We start from the raw sequence: 17,192 nt of genomic DNA, 5'->3' as shown, positions 1-17,192 counted from the left end.
AAGGTAGTAACTGTGTTCTGAGAAGTCTGATGAATAATTACCTGTTTCAGTTACAGATTTTGGATTTTGTCTTCACAGATCACTAAACTCACGAAGAACTACAGGTCACATTCTGCATTGCTTGCCTTGCCATCTAAATTGTTTTATCATAAGGAACTAGAAGTTTGTGCAGATACCTCAGTAGTGACTTCTTTCTTGAATTGGGAGAAATTGCCTAGGAAGGGATTTCCATTAATTTTTCATGGAATAAGGGTATGTAAAATGTTCGTACAGTAAGCTCACTGTATAGGCTTGCTAGCAGTTTGCTGATTTTTTTTTTTTTTAGAATAAATTCTAGAAAGGATATGAAAAAAGGTTAAACTGCCTTTCACAGGTAATGTGAATTCCTGACCATTTGGTTTTAAATACAAATACTGAACTCAAATATTTGCTATGCACTTGAGCAGCTGTCTCTCGAAGTGCACTGTGGAGACATTTTCATAGACGTTTAAATGCATAGCAGATGACCAGACTGGAGTTACCATCAGCTGCTCTAGATTGCTTTTGATGAGAGTTTCCTACATTAAATGGATACAAGCCTCTAAAACCAAAGGATTGTTAGAGCTTAACTTGGCAGGGGAAAAAGTAGTACCTTGGGAAAAAAAATTTCTTTAGTCTTCCAGGAAGTTAGTAAGAAGTAATATCTGCTGCTTGGAAAGGTTTGGTTTAGAACACTTCCACCTTGAAAAAAGCAAGATACCAGCTTATTAACATATGTTATTCTGAGTTGAGATACAACTCCTTTGTTGCATACTTAAAATACTGTTGTTATAACAATTATATTTATAAATGTATAAAAAAATATAAAATGTGAGGTGATGCTTTTTCTCTAGAAAAGGTGTATGGAGAGGAAGAGAAATTATATATACTATTCCATCTTTTTTTTTTTGTTTGCATTGAGGAGGTATAAGAATAATATATTAATGAATACATAGTCATTTCTGCACCTGATCTCCATCATCTCATTTGCTTTCCCCCAATACAGGGCAATGAAACACGTGAAGGTCGCAGTCCTTCGTGGTTTAATCCAGCTGAAGCAGTTCAAGTAATGATGTACTGTTGCCAACTGACAAGAAGTGAATACTCTGCAGTCCCAGTGACAGATATTGGAGTGATTGCACCATACCGTAAACAGGTATAATGTTTAACAGGTCTCATGTCTTCAGAGCTTCAAAGCTGCTGTATTTCATCTCATATGGTGGCTGTGGTTTGTTAAAGCAGGGGGACATATTTTAAAATTCCACCATAGTGTATCCTGATACACAGTGTATTATCAGTGATTATGATGCTGCCATTGATATCTAAAAGACAGCAATAATGTCATTCTACTGGTTTTTCAGTTTTAAAAATCAAGCAGTTAAGGAGACCAGTTTGGAAATAAGCAGATTTTCAATTGTTGGAAGTAATGAGTGCAAGTCAAGAATTCATTACCCAACAGCTGGAACAGCAGTCTGGTTCTGTCATTCTCTCTGCACTGAAGACTGGAACAAAAGGGAATTATTGTGAAGTATATGGTGTGACACCTTGTTGTGGTCTTGAAGAGACTAGAGGAAGCAATTACTGTGACTTCTTAGCTGTCCCATAGTCAGACTTGAAGTTTGTAATGCTCTTTAAAACTCTAGAGAATGTTGAACACTAATTTCAAATGCTGTGCTTTATTCTTAAATGTATTTATATCCACGTGTGCTAAGTATATGATGTTTACTTTAATTTTTAAAATAAACATAATCCCATTTTACTTGCAGAGGAGATTTTGGACAGTGCACATAATTCTTCTTGCTTTTCACATCTCAGAATTCATAACCTTGCACGTGTGGCTTGGGGAAAACACTGAGGTGTATGAAAAAGACCAAGCCCTTGTGAAGAAATCTCACTTGCAAATTAAAGCTTTGCTTTTATCAACCCAGCTAGTCAGGTGTATGCACCTGTCTGTGTTTACAGTTATTATTTGTTTTTTCAAATATGCATTCATACTACTGATGTGACTGAATTTCTTTCACCCTATAAACAATTATTTCACATGATTTAATGTGATTTTGTCTTTTGTCTGCTTATAATACAAGGCATATGATAGTAATGTCCACATTAAGAAATTCACTTTGTACTGTAGGAACACTAATTAGAAAATAGTCTTTGACTGTAATCTTCAGCTTAGTCAGGCAGGATTTCTTCTTAAATATTTTGGAGGGCTTCGGTTATGATCTCTGAGCAACTTTTAGCAGATGGCAGTAGAGTAATCCCATATGTACGAGGATCCGGGTGCCTGAAACTCCATGTTCTCTTTCTCTTTTGGTAGATACTTAAGATCATATCTCACTTCTGCCTTTCACTCTGCATGATGCACCTGGCAAGCAAATGTGGAATCTTTGTAGTCTTCTTCAAGGGCTAATGGAAGCTGCTTGTCCTTGGATCTATTGTATGCATGGTTTTAGATATGATGCACATTGGAAAAAAAGGGTTTAATGATCTGAGTTATTCTTCTCTTTAAAATCTGGACTACTAAAAATCTCCTGCCTTATGTTCAATTTATGGTAGAGTACTCCTTTACCTAAGTTGTGTATTAGCTGTGATACGTTCTTGTAGGAAAAGTTAGTACTTTATTTGAAAATCTTACTACTGAACGATTGCTAATCTTGCTGTATGTGGTATGGTTTTGGTTTTAAAGCGGTCCACTCGCAAATGTAACACTAAATTCCCTCAACTACCTTTGTGTTTTTTTTTTTTTTTTTTTGATAGGTGGAAAAAATTCGGTTTCTTCTCAGAAGTATTGATTTGGAAGACATAAAGGTTGGCACAGTAGAAGAGTTTCAAGGGCAGGAGTACATGGTTATCATCTTATCAACCGTGCGTAAATCTACTGTGGTCCTATTGAGAATTTTTACGTGTCTAATTCTGTGTTTCATTTTTGATATAAGCCTTTAAAAATTTTAGAAGCTCTATTTTTTGTCAGTCTGTCACAATATTTGAAAGCAGATTTTATTAAGTGCAATATTGTAGAGTTACTCTTCTCTTTAAAATCTGGATTCTTAAAAATCAGTTGCTTTCTATTTAAATTATGGTAGTAGTACTTCACGTTTGCAGCTTGGAGGAAGAGTCCACAATTTTCTCACTTTTTTTTTTCCTGATGGCAATGGTACTGTGCTTACTTTCTCTGTTCCATGTCATACCATAGCTTTTCAATCCAGGTCTCCCTTAAAGTAGTTCTAGTAGTACTATACTCCTATTTGTAAGAACTCATTATTTAGGTTGTGAAAATTTTCTTTTTTCAAAGATAGGTTCAAATATGGATGAAATATGGGTGAAAAACTAATGAGTCATAGTTTTAGCACTCTACTTGTTTTGGCTGTTTTTCCAATGCTAAGACAAAGCAGAGTGGTGAGGCTGCTGAAGAAGGCATACTGAAGGACACATTGTGAATTGTCATTCAACTGAGTGGATTGTTGCAGTAAGAAAATAGTATGTTAAACTGTGGTATCTTGTGTTCTCATCATTTTATTTCTAAAACTATTCTTAATTTTAGGTGCGATCTCAGAAAGTCGTAATTGATAATGAAAAACACTCTTTGGGCTTTCTCTGTAACCCAAAGAGATTTAATGTAGCAATTACTAGAGCAAAAGCTTTGCTGATTGTCGTGGGAAATCCTCACATTCTTGTGAAAGTAAGTTTTGAGTTTATATCTTTGAATTGTGTACGTTATTTGCCACAGCAATTGAATGATTTTTGTGGTTAATCTGATGTTAGGAAGCATCAGAACATGTTAGGAACTTGTACATTGTCCTCAGTCTGCATTTGGGAGTATCTGATCTCCGTGGGTTCCTGCACAAATGGACAGTTCAGGCACACACACAGTAGATTTCCAAGCGCAAGGGAAATTGTGCTCTGTACATAGACTCCTAACTCCTTTTTGTCTCCAGCATGGAGGCTCTGACCTCCTCTAAAGTTCTCCAGCAGCCTGCAAGTCCAGTAAGCATGTTCTGAATAACCTCACACAATTAGGTTCTTTACAAAATGTAGTTGCATCACTTTAAATGGAGGGTGGCAGAAGTGATTGTTCCCAATTAATGCGACGAGTGCCAGGGAGGAGGACTCTTTTTGGGCGTATGCATGGTCCTTCCACAGGAATAAGTTGAGCTTGTCTTAATATCTCATTTTATGTCTGACTTCATGAACAACAAGGAAAACAGTATTCCAGAAATGGTCTGAATGAGAATTTAGTTCCCCCACAACTAACATGTAACTACATGTTATTGGGAGCAACTATAGGTACCTTCCTCACATGTTTCACCATACTTGCACCATTTGTAGAGTTCTGTTTCTGGAAGAGGTCCTATTAAATCTCTTACATTTATGTGTAATGTTAATTTGTTTGAAAATTCCCTTCACAGGGCACCACGATTACAGTTACCTATTAATTTTCTCTTTTAGGATCCCTGTTTTTGTGCACTGTTAGAATACAGTTTAATGAACAGAGTTTATATAGGTTGTGACCTGCCTGCAGAGCTGGAACACCTGCAGAAGTAAGTGTCTGGTCTTCACTTCAACCTTGCTAGATATCGATCTGTTTACAGTATTTTTAGAGCTAGTATCATTTGAAAGATTGATAGTACAACAACCTGTTATCATAGTAGGATTGGATTTTGCATTCGTAAGTAAACATTATGTAAACATTATGAGGTAGTGTAACCCTGTTTTCTCCCACCCCATAAGAGAGTCTGAGCATTAATTATTAAATAAGAACAGCTGTTGACTTTGGTATCTTATGTATCCCCAAATGATAATGGCATATTTGATGAACATTAAGGTGGAAGGTACAGCAGAAGTATTTAAGGTGATTTCACTATAGTTAAAAAGAAAGTGCTTAAAATTTGATTTAAATATGTTCCTTCTAATAACATGTAATAAATACAGTGTTCAATGGGTATTATATAATAGATTATACTATTTTTCTAATCAAAGCTGTTGTTTATGGGAAAGGGAAGCAAGATACTTATGTGACTCCTTTTAATTGAGAGGTGTGACTAGTTTTTTTGTATTCAAGATGCATTCAAGAGTTTGGTATTTATCTGTTTTGAAACTAAAAACACTTATGAGAAATTCAGTCCTGAGCAGATCAAGCACTTTTTGTCCTCAGGGAGAGGCACATGTTCTGAAATAGACAGAAGTGTCTGCAAACAAGATTTTTTTTTTTTTTTAAGAAGTGAAAAAGTTGAAATTAATAGTGTAAATTAGTAGTGGCACCCTTATTAGGTTTTCTGTTTAAAATATGTATTACTGTGCCTCTGCAAAGAACAGTATGCTTGAATCCTCCAGGCTTCAGGAGAAAAGAATTGAAGGACTCCTATGTCAGCTTTTCCATATTTTATAATTGTTTCAGCTTCTCAGTTTTCTGACTTGTGTAGTGCCGCCTAAAACTGGACTGTCCCAAGAACATAAATGTGTGTCATTGTTGTGGGAGTGTTAAAGTAATATATGTATGATGTGAACTGGAATGATACATTAAATATCTCCACTCAACTGATATTGAGTGTACCTTAAGTCAAAATTCTACTTCCAGTTTTTAAGGCCTTTGTATATACAGCTGAGATCACACAGGGTGTTTTTGGTTTCCACTGTAGTTTAGCCATCTGCTGTGGTGTATGTCAGAGCAATATCTTAAGTGGTGGGTTAAAGAAAATTAGAACTGTATTTTGCCTTCCTGTAAATGTGCTATATAATAAACTATGGCATTTTATTTTGGCAAAATTAAAACAAAATGATAGGTTAGTAGTATTTCTGCTCTTGGCTTAATTTGGCACTGTGCTTTCCCATTAAACAGCATTTTTCTGTTTTCCTTGTCCCGTTCTTGGTGATTAAGTCTTGCTACACAGCACTTCAGGAGTAGCTTGAAAATTAGACACTATGTTTAAAAATTGCCAGTACAAGATGGCTTTCTGTATCAAACAGAAGTGTCTTAGATAGGAGTATTGGCTACAGAAAAGCAATTGAAGCAGGGGAGAAAGACGGGAAGCTTTTGTTTGCCTTGTTTAGAGTCCTTTCATGTCACTTCCATTCCCGGTATGCACTGTGCTGCTTCACCTTGCACGCACAATAAGCCGGGGATATATGCAGATACTGCATATATCAGTGTATGTGTATATCAGTATCTGCATATATACACAATATGCAGATACTGTAACTTATGTGCACTCTTCTTAAGGAAAGGTAGTAGTATTGAATCTGTAGGTGGGTGCCTAAAGGTGCTGTTCCAGCTGGTGGCTGAGGGAGCTGGGTGGTGCTTTGTGGCTTCTCAATTCTTTCATAAAACCACACAGGTGATAATGCAGAAGGGAGGTCCATGAAGCATACCCTGTGTGTCAGGTCCTAACATGCTTGGGCATGTCTTTATTAGCACACAGTAAAGCTAGAGCCCCAAAAATTATTTTGCTTCAATAAAAGCTGGGGTATTTGGTGCTTTTTTTTGAACAGAGAGAGCTCTCTGTTAATGTGCCTTTTAGTGCAAAGATGTTTAGATCGTGTGTTTTCATAAGAGATCCATGTATTCCTAACAATATAGCACTTCCCCATCTCTGGAAGTATCCAAGGCCAGGCTGGATGGAGCTCTGAGCAAGCTAGTGTAGTGGAAGCTGTTCCTGTCCACAGAAGGGGGCACAGAACTAGATGATCTTTAAGGTCTCTTCCAGCCCAGGCTATCCAATAATTCTGTGATGTTCTGTCTGTCAAACAACAAAACATGTCCCTGTATGAGTACCAGAGAGATGATCCCAGTCACTGACAACTTGGAAGGTGATGGCTATTGCAATATATGTGTGTTTAGAGGGCACATAGCAGCTGAAAGAGCATTGAAGCTACTGTAAAGGGAAAGGGGACACAGTGTTGTGCCTCAGTGAGACTTTTTAAGCAACAGCATGTACCATGTTGACACAAAGACAAAACTGTGCTCCAAAGGACAAGTGCTAATGGTGCAAATTTGTTGTTTCAATTGGTCCTTGACAGCAGAGTGGCCCTGGGACAAGGGAGGGTGGCAGGGCCTGCAGCATGACCTGGCAGAGCAGCCCAGCCAGAGCAAGGTGCAGTTCCTACTGCACTGGAAGGCCTGCCCTTGGCACAGAGCAGGTGGCCAGGCCAGCTGGGACAGAGAGCTGAGCCAAGCCCATGCACAGCCCTGGCAGCAGGGAGGGCAGAAGCATGAAAATATGCATATTGTCAGCTCCTGGCAATTTGCTGAAAACAGCTTTTAGGAAGTCAAGGGCCTTTGGTGGTTTCCACTCTGTTTTTGATCTGTACCCTGGGGCAGTGAGGAGGATGAGATAGTGAGAGCAGAAGGGTAATGAAAGGTCTCCCTTTTTGCTTCCATTAAATTAATGAGCAAACTGCCCAGATGGCATAAGTGAGGCAGAAGAGATTCAACATAAACTATTTGTTTAGACTGCCTAAAATAAAGACCTCCTTTGTGTGGAACAGAATAGTGACCAAAAGGCATTTTCACCTTGCGTCATTTCTGTTTTGGGAAGAGCTCTCTGCAGATTGTTCAGGTCTTGCTGTGGAAAAGAACTGTGCCTGTAGCGCTCCAGATGTGTATTTCCATCCTTGAAATAGCATGCTGGTTTTCATAGGCTCCCTACCTCTGCCACCAGTCCAGCAGCCTGTGCAGAAAGGGCAGGTGCTGCCATAGTCAGAGCCAGTCAAGTTCAGCATGTGCTGTACTGTCATTTTGCTGGCAGGTAATGCAATTTCTTCTGTCCAAATTTCTGTAGTCCGGAGGTTGTGCTGGAGTTGCCTCTTGGAAGACTTGACATTTATCAGATGTGTCGATTTTTAACTTAAGACACAGGGAATTGCTGGGAATAGGGTAGAAAATAGCTGCAATTAACTTTCTCAGGCTGGTCATTAATTTTACTTAAGCCATCACCCATTTTTAAAAACAATTTGTTTGCCAGTCTTCTGCCAGATTTCTTCATCTGAATAATACAATCAAGGGGGTTTTTAAGTGTGCTATACTTGGTACTGCTAGCCAGGCAATTAGTCATTCCAGATACATTCTGTCCTGTTTGCACTGAAAATGGTAACAGTAATATTATCCCTTTTTACTTTATTATATCCAGAATTTAAGTCTTAAAAATGATTGTGCACTGCAAGCATTGCATATGTGGCCTCCATGGTAATGCCCTGTACATGAACCTCATTTGTGTATGGAGACATTGCTACCACTACAGAAAAGTCTAGCAAGAGAAAACTTCAAAAACAGATTAAAAAAAAAAAAGTGATAGCAGATACATGTGGAAAGAAACATGTAACAAAAAGTGGCATAATTAATTTTTACTGAATTTATTAATGGTAGAAATAAAAATAAATTCATTACAAACAGATTAATGCTATGTTTTATATTGCTGTGTAATCTTTATCCAGATTAAACTGCACATCTGCCTGTAATTGAAGTTAACAAGATTTGGTCTGGACTTCAAAGCCAATTTGCATTGTCCTGCTGCCTGCTTCTAGAGATACTGTAAAATAAGTTACCTTTGTTTCCTCACCATGAGAAATGTGAACAGTTCAACATCGTTTTCCCTCTGTTTCTCATGTCCTAGTGTTTGTGTCACTCTTTGTATATCCAGACAAGAGCAGAGTGCTGCCTGCCTTTAGACATAGCCTGCTAAGGAGTAACACTTAATAAGAATCAGCCTTGCATGTACCATACCTGAAGAAACAGTAGTGCCAAGTCTGGTGACAGCGGTTTGAACTGCATGTCAATGTGGTCCCAAACATGTTCCTTCTATAAATGATGTTTCAGAGAGTTTTCAGAGTTGATTTTCCATTGAACCACGTGGAAAAATCAACTCTTACCTCACAACACTGTGGGTGCATTTTTTTAAAAATCTCTTGAATACAGTGAAGTGCTTTAAAATTGCATTATCTCTCTTCTGTTTGTCCCCAGTGCATTAAACTCGCCATTATTTCTTAAAAAATAAAATTGCATTTGTATCCTAGGAACAACCTGTGTTCCAAAAACTTCAACTTTAGTAATACCTTGTGCTCTTACTGTAAAATGAATTTGCCATTTCTTTTTTTTTATGCTGGGAGTTTTTGTACTGCACTTGCAGCTGGAAACCCATAGCACATCAGACCTTGCAATTCACAAGCCTGAGAATTGTAGAAATTTGTATTGAAACAAAACTCCAGATAAAATTTGTATCAGCAAGCCTTCTGCTGAATCATAAAACAATTCTTTTAGGAACTTACCTCATGCAGTCTGAAGATAGGGCATAGATACAAAGTAAATTCACTCTTCTCAGTAATGCCATTGAAATTCAGACATTTTCCTATACAGGGCTGAGTACTCTATGCCCAATGAGGAATTTAATTTCAATTTCTGCCCACCTTGTGGACCTCACAGAGTTTTTGAAACTGTAGATCTGTTTAAGAGTTTCAACTCTTTTTTCCCTGCATACCTATTGTGCAATAGGTAGGTATGTATGCAGAAAGTCCCACAACCTGTGAGGAGGAGGTTAATGCAGTACCCTGAGTGCTTGTATGTAAACATAGACAACTAATGTATGTTAAAAGTGTGAATAAACTCACAATTTCCATGCAGACAGGCTTGTGGAGCTGTGGATTTACTTACTGCATTTTAAAGACGGGGCAGTGCAGAAATGTTTAAGAACATGATGAACGAAACCATCCCAGTTTCTATTTAAAGGTTATCCCAAACAGCTTATAAAAAAATATCTGTGTATTATTTGCACCTGGAAAATTAACTACTTTCTTACTGAGTATGGGGCTGAAACCTTTAAATGATGACTTTCAGTCAGGTACACATTGAATCTCTTTCTCCCCTTTTACCACGATATTACAGTTTCAGTATGAATTTTTGAGCAGCTGCTGCCTATTTTGTGGTACATATATGCAGTGTCTTGCTCCATTAACACCTGAGTGGTTCCATTAGCACAGATAGAATGAGACAGGTAACTCAGCAATTATTTCACCTGACTGACATCTTCTGCATCAGCAGCACCTGGGGAGGCACATACCTCCCTGTCCCTGGCAAAGCAAGGAATTATTGCACACCCTCTGCAGATCCACAAAAGTGTTGTGTTTAAAGAAACCATGCAGCCTGATCCAGCTCCTGCTGCCAGCAGTTCCATGCCATGTATTTCAGATTTTGGTAGAGTCACTCCTGCTTTCCACTGTGTGATGCAGAGCAAGGTTTATATGACACTTTGTTTCTTTCTTCAGAAAATAGGCTTTTGCAGGTATTAATAGTTGACATTTCTTTAACATTTTTTTCTAGTTTTATTTCTTTTACTAATGAAAAATGAGTATTTGACTTACTTTCACATAAGAAAATACACTGGGATCTAATATCATAAAGACTAATTTTCCTTTTGTGGCTTTGGAAGCATGATGAACAGCTACAGCCCACAAACGGCTGAATGCCCAGGGGCAGCATTATATTTTCTGCAGATATTACCTGTGTTATTTGACTTGACTGTTATTTTTTTACTTTATTTTTTTTCTTCATATGTGAAAATGTCATTATATCCAAATTTAATTCTGCTTCAGCAGAAGCTTTATTTAATAATATATGCATCTAACCTTTCTTCAAGTATCTTTGCTGTTATTGTCATATATCTGGCAGCTTGTGAATAAGCATGAAAGCTTTTCATAGGCTGTAATTTTCTGTATCAAAAAACTAACAAATACATATTAAATATCTTAGAAAAGCATTCAAAAGAATCTAGTACATCAAATAATTATTTCTGAGAATATCAACCAAATTTGTCATTTTGTCCAAGTGTATTTGATACAGTTGGCTTCAGATGTGGCTTTCTGGGTTCCTGGTGTAAGTCCTGCTCTTCTCTCTGTCTTCTACCAAAATACATCAGTTACAAGAAGCTTTCCAGCATGGTGAAGAGCTGGAAAGCTTTCAGTTCTTGCCAGCACAAAACATGACATAATCTGACACTAGCAGGGTTGGGAAGAAGGCACATCCATTCCACAGCCTTCATACCAGGGGGTGTCTGCCCTTACCTTGTTGGTTGGCATTAGCTATGACACTTACACGGTGTGATCTCTGCAGTTTCTCTTCAGGACAGACTACGTGGCCCATAGTTCCCCATGTAAAATGGGGGTGAAAGGGTGTGTTCCATTTTTTAATAGAACTAAAGGCTTCAAGGAGTTAAGTTGAAAATAGTTCAGATTACTTTTTAATTAACTCCTTAATAAACAGTTTGCAGATTAGCTGTTTCATTTGGTGAGGGTTTTCACTTGACTATTTTTGAATAAGCTCTAGGAGATAACGACGGGATATAAAGTATCTCCCCTTAATGCAATACATTGATTTGATCATCTTGCTATTTTCCAAAGAAAATGCTAATTTAGTGTAACTTTATTTTCTGCATCATGACTGGCAACTTTACCATCCCTGCCCACTGTCTACCCTGTTCAGCTCTCAGGGTTTCATCTGTTCCAAGTTTGTATAAGGAACTTTGCCTCTTACCTCTGTCTGGACAAACAAAATGGGTCTGATCCATAACTTCAGCTTATAGTCGTAGGCATGCTCTAGCAATAGGGGCTTCTGTCTAAATTACTATTTCATATTTCATAAATTACTAAATTTCATAATATAAATTCAGAATAGTGAGAAATGATACAAGCACTGATATTTACTAGTCAGAGGTAAGTAGTTTAATGCAACCAGGATAATCCTGGAGACGTCCACATGACTACACCTGGATTACAGAGTGTCCTGCGAGAGCCCAATTGCCAAGCCATGCACAAGTGCAGACCATTTACACACACATGTGCAGTGGTTTAGCTTTACCAATGAGAGTATTTCCACTTCTTTAAGTGTAGGGCAATAAAATTAAGAAAGTGCATTGGGTTATAGAAGCAAGGAGGTAACCATCAGCACCTACAGGTTTGCCAAAAATAACAAAACACTACATTAACTTAAAAAGTTTTGCCCAAGGCTTCAGTCACAGGATTACAAGAAAAACCTGTTATGTTGATAGATGAGAATCCAGCTCTTCATTGCACGTGTTGCATGTAATCTGACCCTAATAGCTCTTAGGGGGAATATCCCTTACAAAGCTCAGTGTTTGCAGACAGGAATGGAGGGACATGATTTGCAGTTACTGTGCAGCACTTAACCACACTACATTCCCAAAGTATATGTTCTTTCTGTATTTGGGCATCTTTCCAGATGTAAGACAGACATGAAATGCTACCTGTGTAGCATAAAGCCATAGAAGTGGTTTAGTGTGGAAGAGAGCTCTGGAGATCCCCTAGTCCATCCCCCCTGTTCTGAGCCTGTCGAACAGGGCCTGGTTGCTCAGGGCCATGTACAGTTTTATTTTTAGTAGTTCTGATATTGCTCATTGCTTTTAAGAATATACTCTTTCTCACATATATTTGACTTCTACTTTTTTTGAGAAATGCTGCAAGGATTTTTCTGTTCTCAGTTCTTTACTTCAGTCACTTCTAAATCTCTGAGCTGAAACTAAGCCAAAATATTCTTGTGTAAGCTATAGTCGAAGGGGAAAAGATGATTATGAGTTCTTGAATAGTAAAACCAGATATTTTAACTCTTTCTCATTGTTGCTATATTATTATTCAAAACTGCTGTATTATAAAATTGGCAAAGCACTGGTTTTATTGGGAGTTTTTGTCCAATCTTGTTGGATGTGTATTTTGGCATTCGTGAGAAAATAGGCCTACATCTGGAAATAAATGCCAGGAAATCTCCATTTGTACATGCCCATTTGCAAACATTAGACAGCAGAAGCCACTGAAGATTGTATTTTGGTTCTGCATTACTTTTTCTGGGATATAAAATGAGGAATGTCACCAGCTGAAGTTCCTGGACACTAAGTCCTTCTGATATCATGTTCAGTTTACACTGGAACATCTTGTGGGTAGGCCAATGCCTAAATTCATATGCAGGTAGCATCTGCAAGAAGATGTGAGAAAGACTGCCTGACCCCCACAACTCAATATACGAGACCTTACGAGGTAGGAGGGTGTTGGCAAGTATCCACATATGTGGATGCCAAGCTTGAGACAAGTAAATTACCTTGGCACCATGCATGCTGTCATGCCTGACAGGCTCCAGGCAGCAGCTCTCAGTGGTCATGCTATGTCTGACAGTCTTGTGGCAGTTGCAAGGAGCAAATCCACCCTCTTCCATGGGAATGCAGAACTGCTCCCAGGAGGACACATCCCTGTGGTGCATTGTGAGACTTGTTTTTTTGTAGCAGGCTCAAGGGCAGAAGTTTGTTGGGCTGCCAAGGCATATGGCTTTGCAGGGCCTGCATACTGGTTGTGTTTACTGGCAGCTGTGGTTTGGGACAGTGGATCAGAGGGACAGTTCATCGTTACGTGAATTCATTGAGTATGAACACTGAACACAGAGCATACAATAAATCTGGCAAACAAGGCAAATGCTGCATTCTAATCCATCAACACTTCAGGAGCAGCAGAACAAGACACGGCCTGGTAGGTGGGACAGTACTGCCCTGCTGACATGGGATGAATAGTAAAGGCTCCACAGTGTCTGGAAGATGGCTGCAAGGGGGTACTCCAGCCTTTGAGGGCTGTGGAATGTGACTGACAAAGTCCATTCAAGTACGGAAACAGGCTCTCAGCTATTGTACTTTGCAATCCAGTACATTTAGAAGATTCAGGGTGGGGCTGGCCTGTGCATGTGGAACACAAAAGCAAAATGGCACTGGCTTGAAAATCACCTGGATGTAGACTATACATACAGCCATGTCTTGGTATTGTCACAGTCTGTAACTGCAAAACTAGACATGTTATGCTGATAACTTACAGGTTTTTAACGTTCTTCTGCCTTTTTTTTTTTTTTTTTTTTTTGAGCACTCCTGGGATGAGGGCACTGTTAATTTTTATGGAGTATTTTGTGCTTAATTAATTGTAAGGACTTGGGTAGCTGAGGGCTTTTATTTTTCTTTACAGAGTAAGATATCAATTAAAATGTAAATCTTTACAATTGCTTTCTTTGGGACATGGGGATCCCTAATAATTGAGCTGTGGATTACTCACTGTTTTCAAGTACATTAATAATAATGTGTTGGCATAGCTGCTCCTTCTTAATTCCTTACAATTAAATGGACAATACTAAGTGTTAAATACAAGTAATGACTTGTATGCATTTTGTCAGTGTATGCAAAGGGGATTAAAATAGTTGTGTAGTTAGATCAGCTGATTGATAATAACATTTAACAGTCCCTATCAAAAAGACTGCAGCCTGCATGAACAAAAAGTGATGAAAAATGGAGGCGCTTCACTTACTTTCTCATCCCTTCTCATTTCCTTTTCCCTTTTGCATCTTTACTTGAACATGTGATGCAGGGATGGCTGGAGGCTGGCTACCTGGATGAGACTTGTTTCTCCCCTTCATTTGCTTGAGCTGTTCTCCCTGGAATTACCCTCATACTGCAGTAGCAAAAATGTAAAGGCCAATGTAAACTCCCTGTTAAGCATCTGCAAAGGAATGTTTGCAGCGAAAAGCATCTGCCTCTCGCCAGAATGAGGTAGAGAGGTCAGACCCCCCACTGCAGGGAGAGGGGACCTGTGTACTCATTACCCTGTTTATGAGATCCTCATAACAGGATCGCAGAGCCACAAGAAAATTCTCCTTACTCCACAAACCTGTGTTAAGTTCTCTTCTGTTTGTCCTGCTTTTCTCTTCTTCCTGGAACACAGCCTCTCTCTTTTGCCTCTGCAGCAGAATGTTCCACAGCTCTCTTCCTAATCCCACACCCGGGTAGCAGCAGGATGCTCAGCCTTCTGGCAGCACAGCTTATCGTGCAGATCTGAGAGCTCCCTCCAGAACCCACTAGGCTAGAATTCCTTAATAAATGTGCAAGAGAAAGAATCCTTCCCGTAATACTTCTGTATGTCAAGATGTAGGGTTAAAACCTGCCTTCCTCTTAATATACCATTTATTTGAATGTCAAAGAACAGAAATAGCAAGGTAATAATTGACCATAACAGAATGCTCTGACCAAGTATAAAATTACATTAGTATTTTCCTTTATTTTTCATTGAAAATTCTGAAATCCAGTAGCAGAGGAGACAGTGTGATATCCTAGGGATTTTACACTTATCCTTGGAAGTGAACAATCTGAGCCCTCTTCAGCCTGAAGAATTTGAATATGTAGTTCTCAATAAAATGCCTGATCATGCTATGAAACAGGCTACAGCAATGTTCTCTCTCTGCCTTGCTGAGGCAGAGCCAGAGTGCAGCAGAGTGCAAGATTAATGGGACCAGGGAGAGGGGACAAGCTATAGGGGACCTATGTGTAGCATAGCAAGATGAGGACTCCCAGCAGTTTATGAGTTCTGGAGAGTTTTGTTCCTTGGCTCCAAATTATATTTATGTATTTTAGCTTGTGATGCTCAAACAAGTAGGACTTAGAGAAGATATCAGGGCTCTTATTCTTTCACTTAAGGCTTAACAAAAAGAACCATCATCATCTCATCTGTGCTTCCTTCTTCATTTGCATTAGGAGTTTACTTCAACTTTAAATGCTCTTTGCTACAGTGAACTGGAATTATGACTGCCTTCCATGTGATACTTAATACCACCGTCTGGCAGAATGAAGCCTTTCCTTTGCAAGCTTCAGAGTGGAATTTGAAAGAATGTTGCTGATTGCAGTCTGTACTGAGAGCAAAGCGTTCAGTGTGTGCTTTGCTTTCTTTTTCAGAATTTAAAATTTTGAAGCAAGAGACTAAAACAAGAATCAAGCTTTTCTTTGTCAACAGAAAGATACAAGTATAAAGGCACCCTTAAGTCAATATTGTCACGGTTTATCCCCAGGTGGCAGCTAATCCCCCAGAGTCACTCACTCACTCCACCAGTGGGATAAGGGGACTGTTGGAAGAGTCACAGTGAGAAAACTCACAGATTGAGATAAAGACAGTTTAAAAGGAAAAGCAAAAGCCGTGCACACCAGCAAAGCAAAGCAAGGAATTAATTCACCACTTCCCATGGGCAGGCAGGTGTTCAGGCATCCGCAGGAGGGCAGGGCCCCATCACATATAACAGTGCCTTGGGAAGATAAGCACACTCCATCACTCCAAATGACCTCCCCTTCCTCCTTCTTCCCCCAGCTCTATATACTGAGCATGATGCCCTCTGGTCTGCTGTATCCTTTGGGTCAGCTGGGGTTAGCTGCCCCAGCTGTGTCCCCTCCCAACTCCTTGTGCACGCCCAGCCTCCTTTCTGGTGGGGCAGTGTGAGAAGGGGAAAAGGCCTGCTCAGCAACAGCTGAAACATCCCAGTGTTATCAATATTGTTTTCAGCGCAGATCCAAATCAGAGCGCCATTCTAGCTACTGTGAAGATAGTTCACTCTATCCAAGCCAAAACCAGCACAAATACACAATATATTTATGTCTTTAGTCTCCTCTGAAGTAGTACAAAATGCCAAAATTAAATTAAAATAAAATTTTAAGATGCCATTTTCTTTTTTTTTTTTCTTGGTATTTATTAGTTTCTGTACTTTCAATGGGCTCTGTCTGTTTCTTCAGTCTCCTATTGGTGATTCCATCTCCAGGTCCCGTGCACTACTATGCCAACCTTTCTAACACTGTGCACATTCCTGGCCACAAGCAATCTGTATGCAGCTGCAGTCTCTGCTACTGAAGTGTTTCAGCCCTCTGTCTTCAGCTGCAGTATTGAGCCCGCTCAAAACTTTGGGCTTGCACCACTGCAAGCTGTCTTGGTTCCATAGTGGTCAATGTTATAATGACACTAGAAAAAAAGCATTAAGCCAATGCTGAAAAATCCCCACATCACAGGACAAAAAGTACTGCCCATTTAATTTTCTTCATTGTTGTGGATAATCAGAAAGTCTTGGGAAAATGAAATGGTTTTAGATTTTTGCATACAAAATAGGATTTAAAATAATGATTGTGGTATCTTATGTGTCTGGCTCTGCTCCTTTAGACTGGAGACCTGATAACGTAACTAATACTAAAAATTGATTAATCTACACACCTGTAAGAGACTGATAACACCTTAACTGGGTAATGAACAAATGTCTGATATGAGCAGGACTCACTCACAACTGTATCACTACAAGACAACAATTCTGAGTTACAATTCTGTTGCCTGTTACTAGTACTACTAAT

At 39.0% G+C, this 17,192-nt stretch overlaps 1 protein-coding gene across 4 annotated transcripts in view; it reads left to right on the top strand.

The window, feature by feature from the left end:
* MOV10L1 (Mov10 like RISC complex RNA helicase 1) overlaps positions 1-16,467 on the top strand; it is a 39,790-nt gene extending 23,323 nt beyond the window's left edge. Inside the window, exons 22-27 of one of the 4 annotated variants that reach the window (XM_053944209.1) lie at positions 79-252; positions 1,025-1,174; positions 2,776-2,883; positions 3,560-3,697; positions 4,465-4,556; positions 15,765-16,467. In XM_053944209.1, the coding sequence (XP_053800184.1) occupies positions 79-252; positions 1,025-1,174; positions 2,776-2,883; positions 3,560-3,697; positions 4,465-4,556; positions 15,765-15,771 (669 nt within the window). In that variant the 3' untranslated portion in view covers positions 15,772-16,467. The other 3 variants (XM_053944207.1, XM_053944206.1, XM_053944208.1) reach the window with 3 other exon arrangements.
* The last annotated feature ends 725 nt before the right edge of the window (positions 16,468-17,192 follow it).

This window comes from Vidua chalybeata, chromosome 5, assembly GCF_026979565.1.
Source record: "Vidua chalybeata isolate OUT-0048 chromosome 5, bVidCha1 merged haplotype, whole genome shotgun sequence".
In the NCBI taxonomy this organism is placed as follows: domain Eukaryota; kingdom Metazoa; phylum Chordata; class Aves; order Passeriformes; family Viduidae; genus Vidua; species Vidua chalybeata.
The sequence above is the reverse complement of the archived record's forward strand: the minus strand, read 5'-3'. Positions and strand labels throughout refer to the sequence as shown.